Genomic DNA, 16,669 nt, shown 5'->3' with positions numbered 1-16,669 from the left:
AACTGGTACACACAGCAGGTGAGATGGCACATGCAAGATTATTTTTCCAAGGGTTATTCTAAAATTTGAGGAAGCAAGATTATTTCAATTATTGGCTTAATTAAGTCATTACAGTTAATTGAATCACTAGCAGAAATAAACTCTAGTATAATTGATACTTCAAGTTTAGGAATTAGCTTCTATTTTTGTTTCCTACTTATTTTTTTCCCTTTTCTCATCCTAGAGCATAATTTAACCTCTACTTCTCATAATACAGAGCTGAAAGATGTTCAGTCTCTTTTCAAATTGCCAGTCACAGATGTGATGGTGACTTCAGGTCACCAAGTGACCTTAAGTTTTAAGGCAGAGAGGTCACTGAGACCTTCACTCACAGCATGATAATGGAATCGCATCTTTAATTCCACAAAATAACATGTCTCCAAAAATCACCAGTATTTGTCTACCCTCTCGGTCTGGTTTTGGCTGGGATAGAGATTTTCTCTCCTTGGTAGCACAGTGCTCTGTTTTGGATGCAGCAGGGTGGGAGGAGAGAGCCAGTGGCTGCACGCTATATGACTGCCAGTCGGTTTGAACCACAGCACCTCTGAAGTTACATGGAAAATCTGAAAAGAGAAGTCCCAGGGACTTCTGTCTGCACACAGAAAGTTGGAATAAATGCAGTTGGGGTCCCTTGTCCCAAGGCAAGGGGAAGGCACTGCCTTGATCTGAGTCACACCTGAGCGCAGTACAGCCCACTTCAATCATGCAGCACGTTGGCTGTGACCAGCGCGCTCCTCTGCTGCCAGACAGGTGACAGTACCTCACGTGATCCCTTCTCATCACTCAGCCACGTGCTGAAACATTCCTCAAAAGGATAAAAAGTGGTTCCAAAGTCTGACTGAAGAGTACAGCCCTTCCTGCTTTTACAGCACTGGTTCACATTCGCCTTGGAAGCATCCAGTATCCGATGAGTGTTTAAAGACTCTCCCACACATGTAAGCCTTGGTGACAGCCACCGTGGTTAATAACTTGCACAGTGACCATTTGCTGTGTAAAATATGATGGCAGAATCACTTTTCCCAAATCAGATGTCTCCCTTCCATTCCATACAAAGAGCCAGTACACTTACACTGCCACTCTACACTTCATTATTGTGTCATCTGCAGATTATTGCTTTATCAAAAGCAGTCATTACATGTATGTATGTATCAGTCTGGATTCTATGTTAAGAAAAAACAATCAATTAGACTGTTTCTGAAAACATGACTATGCAATGAACTTCTTTCCTCATACAAAGCCAGTTGAAATACATAAAAGAACACACATCACAAGAGCACTGAAATATATTCCTATAAATAAAACTACTAAGTATGGTTCTTATAGGCATTTTCCTTTAGCATACACACCAACAATTTAAAATTCTGACCATACGTTTACACTACAAAGCACTGAACATGGCACATTGTTCTCCATTCTCCCAAGCTAATCAATTCCACATAAATTTGAATTAAACTGGAGAAAGCTATCTCAATATATAGTTCTCAACTCTTCAGAAGCTAAAAGATATGCCTTTTATATCAAACATTCTACACTCCAAAAGATTCTAACCTTCTTGCTACCATTTCAGATCCACCACCACAATGATGTGTCATTTCAAGAGATAAGGACCTGAAGAAAACATTGTCTCTAACAATGTCTTTCTCCCATACATGAAATGAAGCTTCTGACTATTATATGAGCCCACTGTAAACTGCTTTCAGAAAATCCCTAACTGGTGTTATCAGAAAATTTAACTCTTGTACAGAAAGTTTCAGTAGCAGCACAGGCACGCAAGTAGATCTCTTACTCCACAGGGGCAATACCCCCCAGCAAAATCCTTCACATGAAACCATGCCCATCTGGACTTAGTTTCCAACTACTGTTTTTATTATTCCTAGTCCCCTCCTACTGCTTACAGGAGGGAAAATGTTACTACTGCATGAAAGATGCATGTTAACAGCTTTAAGATTAAGATTTTTCCCTTGCACGTGAATGAATGGCTGATAGTCTTAAACAGAATTAAACCAAAGACTGAATGTTTAGCACTTTCACCTTATGATATTGTCAAAACATGATAGTACCAGCTACCAGAAAACCACACCATAAAGACCTAAACCATCAGTATCAGACAACCAGAAGTGTGTAGGTTTCTTAAATTCCTTAAGGATATTTGTTCACACATTCTTTCAAGAAAATAAAAAAAATTAAACCATTTTCAAGAGCAAGAAACAAATAAATTCAAGAAGTTTCTAAGACCAAAGAAGGGCTTGTGAAAATGAGTCTGATGAGCAAGAACAAGGTAAGATCCAGAGATGGCAGCCCTTCCTGGTGTTAAGGCAGCACCTCAGCCACAAGAAAAATACAAGAACAAAACCTCTTGCTATGTCTGTGTACTGGAATTGGGATTCCTAAAAGAATTTCACCCAGGCAACTCAAAAATCCAAATATTACCCATACATAAGTCTGCTGCCAATTTCTGTTGAGAAGAAAAAATTACCCAGATTCTCAGCATTTAAACTTTGATTTCAGTATTAAGTTCTTGATAGTGGTCTGTTCCAGATTCCTCAGAGCAAAGTGTTAAAACCAAAATAAAACACAAAACCAACAAAAAAAATTCTCAATAAAGACTCCAAAACCAACATACAATTAACTATCTGGGGGGAGAAAAAAAATCTTACTAATATTGGTTGTATAGCAATTAACCTACACTTTCATTTCTAAACTGCACCTTCTATGAAATTTTTAAAGATTTACCTGTCATTTTATTAGCCTGTACTAAAAAACCCATACCTTCTAAAATCTCCACTAGGCTGCTGACCTCCATCTCCTTGGAACATATTCAATTGTCTACACTGCTCATTGTGTAGAAAAACAGTTCTGTTCCCCATTTGCTGACTTTGACTCAAGTGTTCAACAAGTTAAAACACATTGATATTATTGGATGCTACAAAGGAAACAGCACCCCAACCATGCAATGCTACATTTGACTTCCACAACATCAAGTTTGTAGGAACTTCTCAAGAAGAAGGATTTTGAAATTTCTTCTTTATTCACTGGCCAAGTATAACTATTTTTTGGATGCCATGGAAAAGGATGATTTACAAAATCAGTTTTGTAAAAGACCCTCTGGGACAGACACATTACTGCCTTTTTTTAAAACTTGTTTTAATGATCACAAGTTGTACAACCTGTATTGAGCACAGGTATCTTCCACTAGTCACAGGAAAAAAAAACCCATTGAAAAAAAGCGAACAAGAGAAGCGTGTACAGAATAAAGGGCAAAGTGCCCTTTGAATCTCTACTCCCAATGCTCACAGATACACAAGCAGGCAAGAAACTGGTACTCTGGGGAAGAAAGGAAGAGAAAATTCAGCCTTTCTTCCTCTTCATCATATTGTTAAAGGCTGTGTAGGTGGAACCATACAATTCAAGTGGTTGCAATCTCAAGTTTGAGATGCATGGGATTGCACTGAGAAACAAAACTTGGAGAAAATAAACAAGCCTGGCCTCCAGAAGTATTTCCTGAGATTTGGAAGCTGGGAATTACATCCAGTCCTTCCATAAGAAAGTCAGCAAGAAGAAACCCAGAAGTTTTTCTATCCTCATGGTTTCTTGTGTCTATAGACAAATAAGCTACATGAAGATGTCCAAAGTCCTACAGATATAAACACAAACAGAAAACTCTAAAAGTTTGCCTAATATAACATTAGATTTAATTTGTTTAGCTATTTTGTTAGGACTGTGAAGGACAAATGGTCCATAACTTAAAAAAATTATAGGAAGGCATTTTAAATATACCAAATAACAAAATTTCAGTCTGAATTTCAGACTGATCTATTTTGATTACATTTCAAGTATTGGTGTGTGTAATTAAAATTAAAATGCCTTAAATTAAAAATGCCTGCTTTCATTTTGGATTTCAGTTCAACAAAGAACTCCAACCACAGCATTTCCACCTTTGTATAAATTCTGCCACTTCTAATCCATGAAGTTGGGTATAGGGAAGTACAACATCTAATACAATGCTCCATAAATTTCCTTTAAATCTTTATGTTAGCACTTAGGATGACAGTGACATTTTTAAAAACTCTTAAAAGCTGACACAAATGCATTTTGTACTCCCTATCTGTCTGAGAGAGTAAAAGGGAAAAGTAATCATGCTAACAGTGCTACTACAGTAACACAACTTATAAATACTTACAATTATCTGCTATAAGTGTTCAACTATTGTAATTTAAATTATCCCTTCAAACACAGCATACCTCCCAGCAATGACCACATCACCACCTACATCTCTTTTTAGAGTTATTCTTTCCATTCTAAGCAACTCATTACAATCTTCCATGAGTCATAATAGCAAAAATACTAGTTGGAAGACTTTTCCACTGGGATGAGTAAGGAGGAGCAGAGGGAAAAGAATTCACACGATTGCTATCAGGTGAATTGGGAAAACTTGAAAGGAAATTCTCTACAGATTTTTGTTGTTTTCATAATTAAAAAACCAGGAACACTAATAACATTTTTGATGCAATAAATAATGCAAATTGACATGAACTGGGGTTAAAAACACCCCAACTTAAAAAAGTTAAAATAAAGGATTACTGAAAAGCATATGCAGCTTTTAACTTTTCACGTACCATTTACTGCTGCAGCATGGTAAGCATGAAACCACCATACTTTACAGGTATATAAATAAACATAAAGTAACATCACAAACATACACACATACAAATACAGAATTTAGAGAACTTTAAAAACTGCTATTCTCTGAGCATTGCAAAGTTTTCCATCTATTTAGCGCGATATTTTGAAAGCAGCATTGCAAAATCAGTCTTTAATAATTCTGAAAATCTTGCAAACCTGTTAAAGTACAACTCATCTAGTTCACATTAAAAATAGCAAATGCAACAAAGTCCAGCAATTAGTGTTTTAAAAAAGAAAAGTTTACATAGGATACAAACAAAATCACATCCATAAAGAAAAGGCTCTTCAACTGAATTCAGGTAAACTTGGTTTTTCTCTATTCTGCATTTCTGAGTTACAGAAATTGTCAATGAAATCTCACTGAAAATATTCAGGACCACAAAAGGCTTTTACAAAAGGATCATTCCAGAATCCACTAAAAAAGTGAAAATCTAAAATAAAATAACTACTACCAATGAATTAGAAATTAATATACTAAACCATGACATTCTGGCCACAATTTTTAATGGGCCAGAAGAAGCATTAAGAGCTAATAATATTTACACAGAAGATCAAGACAAGACAGCTGATCTGCTAATCAACAAAATTGCTGGAATGAACAAAGGAATTACTGGTCAGGCAACAGATGGTATTAACTACAAAAAACCCAACAAAACCCAACACATCCCTGATAAACAGATTGCTGTGAAAGTATAAGGAAGTGTCATTATCTGCTTTCCCTCTTGTAACAGCTTCTCCCTTAAGCATCTGTTACTGGGTTTTATTGAAGACAAATACTGTATTAAAAGAGATCTATGTGACCTCTAAGGGGAATTGTTGTGTTCTTAATACCAGAAATCATACTGTATGAGAGTTTTAATTATAAGAATACAAATTGTTAACACACTGGGGATTAGTGAGGACTATATTCTGGTTGTAATTTTTTTGTGTGGCTGCTGAAAAACACTTGTGAGATTTTCCTGCACTGAAACAGGAAAACCTGCCCATTCCATGAACCAAATGATTCACACAGACTCACTGATTAGATGGCCCCGAGCATCCCTACTTTCAAACCACCTGTCTGAAGGTCTGCACAAGAGACTCCTACCAGTACCAGGCCTATTCAACAGCAAGGCTGTTAACTGAGCAATGCAAGGTACTTCCATCTTTTCCCATGTTACACACCTCTGTCCAAAAGCAAAAGCTTGTGGCAAACCACAAGTTTCCCTTATACTTGTACCAAAATCAGGTATGAAAATACTCCTGGCAATGACTGCAATATTTTTGTATTAAATCAGATAGTGACCTATGCTTTGTATATTCTGCTGTCACTCAGTTTACATTTAGGCCTGGAACCTATAAAGCTTAGGGTGCCTTTTCCTTTAAAAACAGATCAATGAACTTCAATGGCCTAACCACAACAAAGTTATGAACACATTGGTCTCTGGAAGATACAAGTCTAATTAACAAAGGCATGTCTGATTTGAAGTTCAAATTACAAGACTAAAATTTAAAAAACGCCTATGTCTCATTTGATTAGAAACAGCATAACTTACCCTGATTTTTCTTTTTCTTCAGCATCTGCATTTACTGTAGAATTTTCCATTTCTTTGATCTTCTCCTCCTCTTTATCCTCCAATTTGATTTCATCTTCAGTTTTGATTACATTTAAGTCCTTTTCTTGATCAGGCTGAGTAAACACAGAATCTGGCAAATTTTTTTTGTTTCCCTAGGACAACAAAACCTTTAGTCAACTCACAAGGTGAAAACAAAGGATTTAAGAAAAGGCAGACGAAACACACCGAAGTCATAAGAGCAAGACAATGCTACAGTGTGGGGCTTGTCCTAAAATTAGAGCATCTCTGCTGCTTTTCCTTTTGTAAGTCTTAAGCTAATCCTAACAGTTTAAAGTTGCAGCCAGGGTCCTAGCTTGTTTTATCACAATGATACTGGCATGCAGCTCTTAGACCTGGACTGCAAAGCAATCCCAAAGACAAACAATTCACAAAGCATGTTTCCATTTGGGATGCAGAAATACCAGTACTGGTCTGTGTGGGATTCCTCCCAGAGAATATCAGCACACATTACAGCTGTGTTGCACACTGACACTTGAGGAGCCACACTGCTTCCACAGCAAACTCTAAGGCCTGTACAGTGCAGCACATCAGTTTATGGCCCTGAACTTCCTCTGCTAAAGCCACTGAGTCAACAGTGGATTGTGAAAAGCTATAAACATTTGGTTCTCTGGACCACTAAACTATATTAGACCATGTGTACATAATACGGCCCAGGTCTTTGTAGAGCTTCACTTGTTTCACTGGAACACCAAAGTAACAGCAGTATTTCTGAGTATTATTATGAGTATTTACATAGTTAAATGGATGATGAAAATACCAGCAATATAGTTAGCTGTGAGCATGCATTACCCAGATAAAGATAAAGCTGGATACTAATTAGTCTCCATTTCACCCAGGAGGCCCTCAAATAAATGAAATGTTGGACCTGTTCTCTAACAAGTCGGACATTTTGACATCATGACCCCCAAAAACAGGCACCTAGGGTAAATACAGCTCAAAGGTCTTGTTCTGAATTAGGTTTACAGTGAGCTTTTGTTTTATTTTAAATCCATCATAGAAATTTCCATCTTTATATTAATTCATGGTTATTAACACACCAACAGACTTTATAAACAAGATACAAGATGAACTTTAAAATATATTACCAGAACAGAGGGCTTATCATTTTCTTTACTTTCATTATCATTCTCAGCTGACTTTTTTTCTTCTGGTTGTACTACTGCTACTTCTTCCTGCTTGCGCTCGTCCTTGTCCACTTTTATCTCTTTTGCATCCTGCTCTGGATCTTCACGCATCTTCAATTCTTTTTCTTTTTCACAGTCTTTACAAGGCTTGTTTGTCACTTTCTCTGGCAATGCCATTTGAAATTCAATGTTAGCTGATGTACAATATTCTTCAAAACCATAGAGATATCTAAAAAAAAAAAAATTGTTTGTGATAAGCAAGTTTGACTAAAGAAGGAAAATCCAACCTAGAGAAGCTAAACATGGGCAGGAGGTTTAAAGCCTTAAATCTGCATTATAAACAAAGAGTTATGGATTTTATGCATATTACCCCTAACACAGCATCACTTCAGTTCACTGTAGTTTTAGCATAAACTACATGGCTTTATTACTTACTTTCTGTATGCACATTTAACATTATATCCTGCAGCTGAATTTAATACAGGGATTCCAAGATCTTGATAAACTTGCTTCCACACTGCTCCACTTTCAATCTGTTAAAGACAATGAAGTCATTGTTTTTGAATTAATTCACTGACAAAAAACCTAAATTGATAAAGTTTACAGCTTCAGAAAATAAATGTAAGTAATTTACTCTGATCTATAAAATTACTATTTATCACACACACAGTATTTCACTGTAATGTAAACTGCTGTCTAATGTAATCACTTTAAGCAATTTAGCATTTCTGCAATGCAACAAGCCACAGCAGGCTTTCCTCTCCAGGTGGCAATAAAACAGAGGAAAGAAAATCTAGCTATCAGAAAAATCAGTACATCATATTTTCTTTTTATTTTATATTTAAAGTAATTCTTAAGCATCAGAGCTAGAATTTTAATTAAATTGGAAAGAAAAAAAGAAGTCAAAGCATTAGCAATACTCAGCCCTGGTAGTGCTGCACCAGCCACAGTGCCTACCAGTCTGTCATTATGTCCTTAGCATGCCCTTTGGTGACAAAGACCCGTGACGTGCCCATTTCTAACCATCTGTGAAGGTAAAGCAGATGTACTGCAATAGCCAGTACCACATCCTGTCCTGCCTGTCAGAAAGGCATCACTGCACAAACAGACCTCCTCAGCTGGCAGGCTACATTCATGGGAAGCAGTTCAAAGCACAAACAGAATCTGCTTGGCCATGAATTCAATGTATTTCAATTACTCCTCCCAAGACCAGTCTCAAATTCTTCTTTACACTGCCCAGAATAAATAGAAATGAAGGGCCTCACATCAGGACACTAAATTGGTTGTATTTCAGATTTTACTGAGCAGTGACTCCTTTCACATGGCAGTAACAACTTTATCAGACAAATGTTTCTTGAAGTATTCCAAAAACACATGTGCTGGCTGATTTTTTTGCAGCAATAATTAAACATACTGAGTAGATGTGTAATTTGTTTAGCTTCTAACCAGTTCTGGTTCATGTTAAAACATGGCTTTTAGAGCTACAAGGTGTCTTATGCAGTCATAGTAGAAAACTTATACATCTAATGGTCCTGTGTTATTTAAATTATTTCACAATAATAAACAGCATCCTCAGGTTTTATGGCTCTGGAGTACTCATCATACTAATACTCACGTTATCAAATCCTCCAAGCTTGTGTACAAGTCTGAATAATTTGAAGAGATTCAAATTTCTATATCCTAATACAGGTCGTTTGTTAATGGGAGTCCCTGGGTAACAAAAACAGTTGTTAGGGTGTTTTGAAATATTTTTTTGAGAATAACATGAAATTCACATCATATGCACTATTATTAAATACAATATTTTAACCTCCATCTCCTCCATCTGGTACTTTCTTTTCATTAAAATTAAACTCTACAGTCTTACTGAACTAGAGGGAAAATGGGTTATGTTATTTAATGCATATATATAAAGTTATTTAATGCATATATATACATTCTTCCATACATTACTGAACATGCAGAAATTATGCAAATTTTCTTGCTAACTATATTGTACATATTTTTATTTCTTCCACTGAAATAATTACATCTGAAACTGCAATAGTCCTTTCACTGATTTAGAAAAACCCAAACCAACTCTCAACAGGAGCAAACCCATAATGCTTCAAGAGCTGAAACTTCCTATGCTACTGTACTAGCAGTAGCTACCACATTGTCATCTCTTGTGAACAGTTTAACTCATTTCATATGGCAATAAGAAGATGCTAATTTAATCAGTTATAATAGTAATTTAAATACAGATACCCTCACTCCTGCCTTTTCTTGCAATATATAAAAACCTGGTAAAGATTTAACATAATGACTGATACTGGCTTTCAAAAACATCTCAGTCTATGGATAATGTTCATGCACTTAAGTTATCAAGATTCACAAAAGAAAATTAGCACAAAGTAAATGTATTTTTCCATGACCTAAAAGATGAATGTGTCAGTATTTCAAATTTATTAAACTGAGAATATAAATTATTATGATTGAAAGTATTAAATGTTTGATTATACACACTATAAGTACACTATGGCAAACAGTACAATATATGCAAAACATAATAGGATAGATATGTATATATATATCCATTTATTTCTGAAAGCAGAAATCTGGGACTGCATTTTAGGAGATGAGTCAAGTGACAGACTCATCTTCCAAATAGAAGGGAAGACAGAAGGCATAAATACAGTTTCCCTGTTTCCAAAACTGTACTGCAAAGCACTACCAGTTTACAGGCTCAATTTTTCAAAGTACTGCTCATTAAAATGCCTACCTCTGTCTTCCATGAACTTGTACAATTGCTGAAGAAAGTTCTCTCGTTCTTCAGGAAATGGTTCTATTTCCTCCTGTTTAAAGCAATGCATGAAAGAAAACTGTCACCATTCTGAGTTACACTCCTTCATTAAGAAACATAAGGCAGTGATAACTTAGGTTTAAATGTTTAAGCTTGTTTTACTGTAGTCAGCAACAGGATATGGCACAGAGAGATCCATGCTCTCAGTGCTATGCCACATGAAACCAAGTTTTATAAACTACAGTGTTTCAAAATACATAAAACATTGACTGTAAACATACATCGAGATTGGATTTCTGACTGATCACTGAAGTATCGTAAGTGACACCACAGATCAAGAGGTGTTCTCAATTTTGTCCATTTATGCAGAAAGTCTGGGAGACAGCGCTAGTAATGACCAAGAGATTCTATCAGAAATGTCAGCTCTATTTCTACTGCAGTTAAGTGACTCCTTGGTTCCTGGACACACTACGTCACTTTCAGAGGTGAAGTCAAAGAGCAAATGGTGCTTGCACTTTCTTAGGAGTTCTAATCCACTGCACTGGCAAACCGCAGCCAATGGCACTGCATGCGAACTGCCATGGGGCACCAGCTGGGCGCGTGCTGAGCAGGATCAATCCCAGAACTGAAATAACAATGGATATTTTGGAAGTTCAGTTCATTGCACTAATAAACCTTTGTATTAGATTTACTTAGATTAATAAACAGTGCAGTTTCATAACAATGCACTATGGCTTACTTTCTAACACCTCATAATTTCTTTGGAAATGGGGCTTGCCACAACTAGTAGCAATAAGATATTAACATTTCAAATTCTGATGACTGAGCTACTGCAAAACAATACACCAAATATGAATTGATTAATGTTTAATACTACCCGTAGAGTTTCCAAAAATAACTAGTTATTCAGTAATCTAAAGTAAATTATTTTTCTTTGGTGCATTTACATTCCATGTTTAGAATTTCCATTCTTCAACAGTCTCCTTGTGCTAAATATTAAAGCTTCACCTACCCTGAAGCAAGGGGAAAAAACATATTGTCTTTAAAGTCACACTAAGACAGTTGAAAAAAACAACTGAAACAGAGTATCATTACTAAACAGAACTGGGAAAAACAAACACACACAAACAAAAACAAACCTCAAGCCCTCCAACATCTACTGAATCTATTTAATATAGAGATGTACAGCTGAAAATAAGGTCAGGAAAGGCTGTAACTGTTATCAAGGAGTAGGGGTTTTTTCTTATTCTGCACTTCCTCTTACCCAATAAACGCACTTGGATGACATCACAGCAAACAGGCAAAAAAATAAAGAACCAGCATTCACAACATGCCACAACAGCTACCCTTCAGGTATAATTACCAACAGAAATGCAATGAAAATACTCCAGTCTTGCAAAGGCAAAGCAAGAGGAAAGTCTCTGCAAGGGGCATTACATGATGGGCATTTGACATCCAGCGTACCAGCAGAGCTCAGAGCAGGCAGCTTTGATGGGCTGGGTAGAGAACTGTAACCAATATATTAGAGAGCCTTTTCACAGGGCAGGGGCACCACAGATTGGCACATCTAGCCCAATTCTTCTCTGACAGGTACAAGGTGGTGCTGCAGCTCTGCATGTAGTTCAGATAAAAGCCTAGTTAAGAACATTCATATTCCACAGGCCATGGAAAACAAATTACTTGGGGAATAAAACTCCAAAACTGCATAATTCTTTTAATTCTTTTTTTTTCCAACTCCCACAGCAGGTACTTGGAACAGATTTTTACAAGCATTTGCTAGATCATGGAAAACAGATCATGAGCAGCTACTTGGGTTTTTTATGTTCCTCATCAGCAAGAAAAAACTTGTCATAACACATTAGTCTCACAGAACATTTAGGGGAGGGGTGACAAGCGTCACTGAACAAAACCTTCAGGAAACCCAACAATATTTTGAGGAAGGAATGTTTTCTTTTTAAATACAGGGGGAAATACGGTAAAGGTGATGAAGAGGCTGAATAAAACACTCCTTTCATACTATACAATCCAATGCCTGAAGGTACCCTTCTCTATCCTACATCTCTAATGTGATAATTCACAGAGGTGCCAGAATGGCAAGTCAAGAAATACTCCTTAATTATTTTTCCAGTAGAGAACAAAGTAACTTTCTACAGCAGTGTGCTAACATGGAAAGCCTGGGACCCTGCATACCTCTGAAAAGCATTTACACTTTCTCAGAATCTCTACAGAGTCAGTATGTATTATACTTTACAAAAAGTATCTGTTAATAATCTCTCAATCCACTCAGACAACAAGGTTTCCTAGATAATGCTTTGAAGCAGGCATATCACACTGTCCTATTTGCTTATTTTCAAGTTACACAACCAGAGTGCTAGCTGGTCACTCTGCAGTCCCTAATGTATCTGTCTATGCTACAAGTCAAAACAAAGTGGCTTCTACACAGGATAATAAAATCCAGGAAAACAACAACAAGTTTTTTGCAACACACACAGTACTATAGTACAGCACTGGGAGAGAGGTCTTTGACATCTCTTTTACCTACCGTCAGATTTTGGAAAGCAAAGGAAGGCCATTTTCCAGTCTCTTCCATTAGGGGGAAAAGAAACCAACAAGGCAACTACTTTTCTCAGAAGATAAGTACAGAGGAGTTGCATGTCAACTCCTATCTATATAGGATGGAAGCATGTATATAGATATGAGATACAGAAGAGCATCTATGTATGTATATACAGAATGGAGTGAACATGTATATGGCACAGACATATCTATTTTTGAAGTCCATGGTGACATCTTTAAGAGCTTGGGTTTTCTGTTTTGTTCTGGTTTACAGGTAGTAGGACCACAAGGATGGCCTGGGAGAAGCCATCATGTCCTGGGAAGCAGTAAAACAACCTGCAGCTGGCTAAAGTCCCAAGAGCAGGCCCACAGGTCCTGTTTGGGAGGAGATGCTGCTTGACAACCAGGAGGATACAGGCACAAAATAACAAAAACAAGAGAAGAAGATGCAGAAACTGCTCAAATATGGGTGGAGAGGAGACACACATGCCACTGACCACCAAGGAGAACAAAGAAGAAAAAAGTAAAAAAAAAAAAAAATTGCTTCTGTTTTAGAAACTTCCTAGTTCAACAAATGGCTGAAATCACTGTTTACTGGAAAAGAAGAGGTGAGTGATACAGTAGATTCCAAAATATTTGTCTGAGATGAAAGCTCTATGTCTAGCACATGGAAAGATTATCTCAAACAAACAAACATGCAACTAAGACGAGCTCAGGAGAAGGTGTTGAAAGAGTACAAGGTCAAGTGTTTACAAATGCTGTAGCTAAAGGCTCTCTATTTTTCACCTAAAAGTAGTGCAGGAATGATCACTATATAAAGATGATGTGTCATTCTACATAGATACAAACCTATCTACATGCATCATGTTCATAGCTGGACATGAACCTGCTGACAAAGTTCAGAAATTGTACTGAGCCCACGGAACTACTCCTTGCTTCTCAAAATACTAAGCAGAGCACTGTCTGCCCCTTGCAAACCTTCATCAGATCTGGATAATTTTCTGAGAGCTTAAGGAGGAGGCAGAAAGAAATTATAAGCATGGACAGGTGGCAAAGTCATAACTTCACACTTTTACAGTCTCCCAACATATTTTAAAGAAATGAATGACAAGAAGATGAAATACTATATTCTGGTATGCCAGAGCCACAGTATCCACAGAGGATGGACTGAGGGAAGGACCCTAACAACCATTTAAGACCCAAACCAGTTCAGTTTCTTCTTCACAATTCCCCTACTAATAGGAAATTAAGTCTGCTGCACTACTGGTACTTGCTTGAAAATTAAGAGAACAGCTCTCAAACCCTAGTGAGAGAAAAAAGTGATTATGGCAGATACAGACTTAGAGTACCACAGGAAGGTACAGAGAAGTACAAGGCTCAAAAGCCTCTCTTTCAGCCTCTCAGCCAGCTGTGAAATGAAATTCTTTCCTGGTCTTGATTTTTTTTTTCTGGACAGAAGGCTGGGGGTAAAGAACAGATGATCAGAAAACCAAGCATGAGGTGGAGACTCCATACTTGCAGGACAAAAAAGAGAAGAAAGGTGGAAGTGGAGTGCATGGGGGCTAATGCCTTGATTGAAAGTTCTGCTTCATTACACAGGGTAGCCAGAGAGACAGCATGGAATGGAGCAGTTCCTCAGCAGATCAGGGAAAGAGCCAGTTACTCAATAATGCCTATGTTAACAGTGTTGCCTATGTTAACATGTTATATGTCCCCTAATGTTAAAAAGGCCTGCTTAAATATGTATGTCTCTGCTAATTTTTATCAGCTGTGTAACTATGCCCTTTACTAACTTCACTTGCCTCTTCCTCACTGCTGTTATCCTCTTTTTCTTTTTCATCTTCTTCCTCTTCTTCAGCTTCACTGCTGGAGCTGTCTTCTTTCAACTCTGTTTTCCAGTTACTAGGAACAGTTCTGGTTTTACGGAATTCAAGTGCTTGGTCAAAAGCTGTAAAAGAACCAGCCTTTGTTAGCACTGCAGGAAGTATCAAGTTTGCACAAATATTTCAATTAAAAAAACAGTAATGAGAGGTGACAGGTAAGAGGAGAAGGAAAGACTGCTAACTAACAATTCCTCTCCATATCTGAAGATCCTTAACAACCACTCCATGTTGTCCATCCTTATTTGTCTTATCCAGTCAAACTGGCCTAGTGTTCTCTGTACATCAAGGCACTCAGAGATATTACTAATATTTTTACCTTATTAGTGTCTACAGACACAAACAAGGATCTTCTGCATAGGGTGTATATGAAAATTTAACTGAGGAAACCCCCATCCAAGAGGTTTACACTGCAGTTTATATGTATCAAAAAAAAAGGGCAAGAAGGAAGAAATTATCACAAGCTAACTCTAAGAGTTTCATCACACAAGCTTAAACTTTCAAATGTACCCACAATTCCAGATTTTCAAAGCTCATAAAGGCAACTTACAACTATTAGGGGCACTACTGTGAGAATAATTCTATAAAGTTCTAAAGCAAAAGGAAAAATACACTGTATAGAGCCAATGTGTGTATGTTTGGCATGTCTACACTTAAAGCCAGTGCAGAGCAAGTGGGGTGTTGTTTTAGGGGGTTTTATTTAGTAAGGTTTTATTTGTTTGAAAAAAGTTCCTCCAACTTTCCATAAGCATTCTCCTTCAATACATTATTCTATAACAAAAGATCCTATATTTTAGGATCTTTAAGACATGCATCAATCTGCCATAGATTTAGAGCAATTCATGTAACTAAGGAAATACACACAAGTGTTTCTCACAGGAAGTTATTTTTACCTTGTTTTAACAAAGCGTCAGGCTTTGGTGAAGTTTCACTGATTTCCCGGACATCTTTTCTTGGCACAGAAACACTGGAGAATTTAGAAAGTGTTAAAAACATTTAAAATGTTTTAAAGGTAAACTAACTATACAATACAAAGCTCCCATTAACATTATAATACACTTACTAAACACACATAAGAGGCATACAAAGTATATCTTGACAATTCTGTAGTGTTACTCTGGTACAGTGTTAGTGACTGGATTAAACCCAAAATTTTTACATTAAATTGATTAAACTATATGCATGCACTGCGTGTTAAAGAAAGCATGCTACTTCCACAAACAGGTAGTTTCTGGAATCTCCCATATACGTAATACTTTAAACTCTCACATTAATTTAACATTAATTTAGAACCCTATCTTGCTTAAGTGAGCATTAGCACATATTGTCAATATGAAATTAAAGACTTTCAAATTGAAAGAACAAAGCACTTTCTGATTTCTACTTTGTCTACAACCAGGGAAGCAAATCTGAATTGCAGCTCTGGAGGACAGGGGAGTGGGTAAGTGCTTGTGTGCACACATCTTGTGTGTGTTCCTTGGGTGATGTGCACTGATGCCTGAAAAACTATCAAATGGTAAAGCAATACCATAGACTTAGTAAGTAATTAAACCACAACAAAACTGTTAAATATTTAAATATCCTTCTTGCAAAACATTGTGTTGAACTGAACCAAGCACAATAAATAGCTGCAACTTTTGAAATAAAAACTAAAACCTAGAAAAAGAATTCTTCTGTTGTGAGTTTAAGAACACAAAGAACTTTATTTTGCTGCAAATACCAGTCTGGTTTTCTATGTTCTTCTATCCTTTTTCCTACTTTGAGTAGCATTAGAGCTCTTTGCAAGGAGCACGATAAGATGCAGTTGCAGTCTAGACTGAGATAAACATACGCCTTAGTACCTTCCAACAAGAAAGAGGATTTCTGTGTGTGCACGTGGTGTACGTGCAGGCCTGCACACATCCCCACTGACCCTTCTGGAGCTGGATAAGCTTACAGCCACATCCCTGAAAAGCACTGCTCTATTCCAACCTCAGCAGGAAAGAGTTT

At 37.0% G+C, this 16,669-nt stretch overlaps 1 protein-coding gene across 6 annotated transcripts in view; it reads right to left on the bottom strand.

The window, feature by feature from the left end:
• The window catches only part of ARID4B (AT-rich interaction domain 4B), an 87,833-nt gene that overhangs the window by 22,288 nt on the left and 48,876 nt on the right, over positions 1–16,669 (bottom strand). For all 6 annotated transcript variants that reach the window (XM_064708497.1, XM_064708495.1, XM_064708500.1 and 3 more), the window contains exons 10-16: positions 15,574–15,647; positions 14,603–14,748; positions 10,224–10,296; positions 9,078–9,172; positions 7,898–7,995; positions 7,424–7,691; positions 6,258–6,430 (exon numbers count right to left, since the gene is read on the bottom strand). In XM_064708497.1, the coding sequence (XP_064564567.1) occupies positions 6,258–6,430; positions 7,424–7,691; positions 7,898–7,995; positions 9,078–9,172; positions 10,224–10,296; positions 14,603–14,748; positions 15,574–15,647 (927 nt within the window). The remainder of the gene's footprint in view (positions 1–6,257; positions 6,431–7,423; positions 7,692–7,897; positions 7,996–9,077; positions 9,173–10,223; positions 10,297–14,602; positions 14,749–15,573; positions 15,648–16,669) is intronic.

The sequence above is a fragment of the Zonotrichia leucophrys genome, chromosome 3 (assembly GCF_028769735.1).
Source record: "Zonotrichia leucophrys gambelii isolate GWCS_2022_RI chromosome 3, RI_Zleu_2.0, whole genome shotgun sequence".
NCBI classification, from domain to species: Eukaryota; Metazoa; Chordata; class Aves; order Passeriformes; family Passerellidae; genus Zonotrichia; species Zonotrichia leucophrys.
Note: the sequence above shows the minus strand (reverse complement) of the source record. Positions and strands in the feature narration are given on the sequence as shown.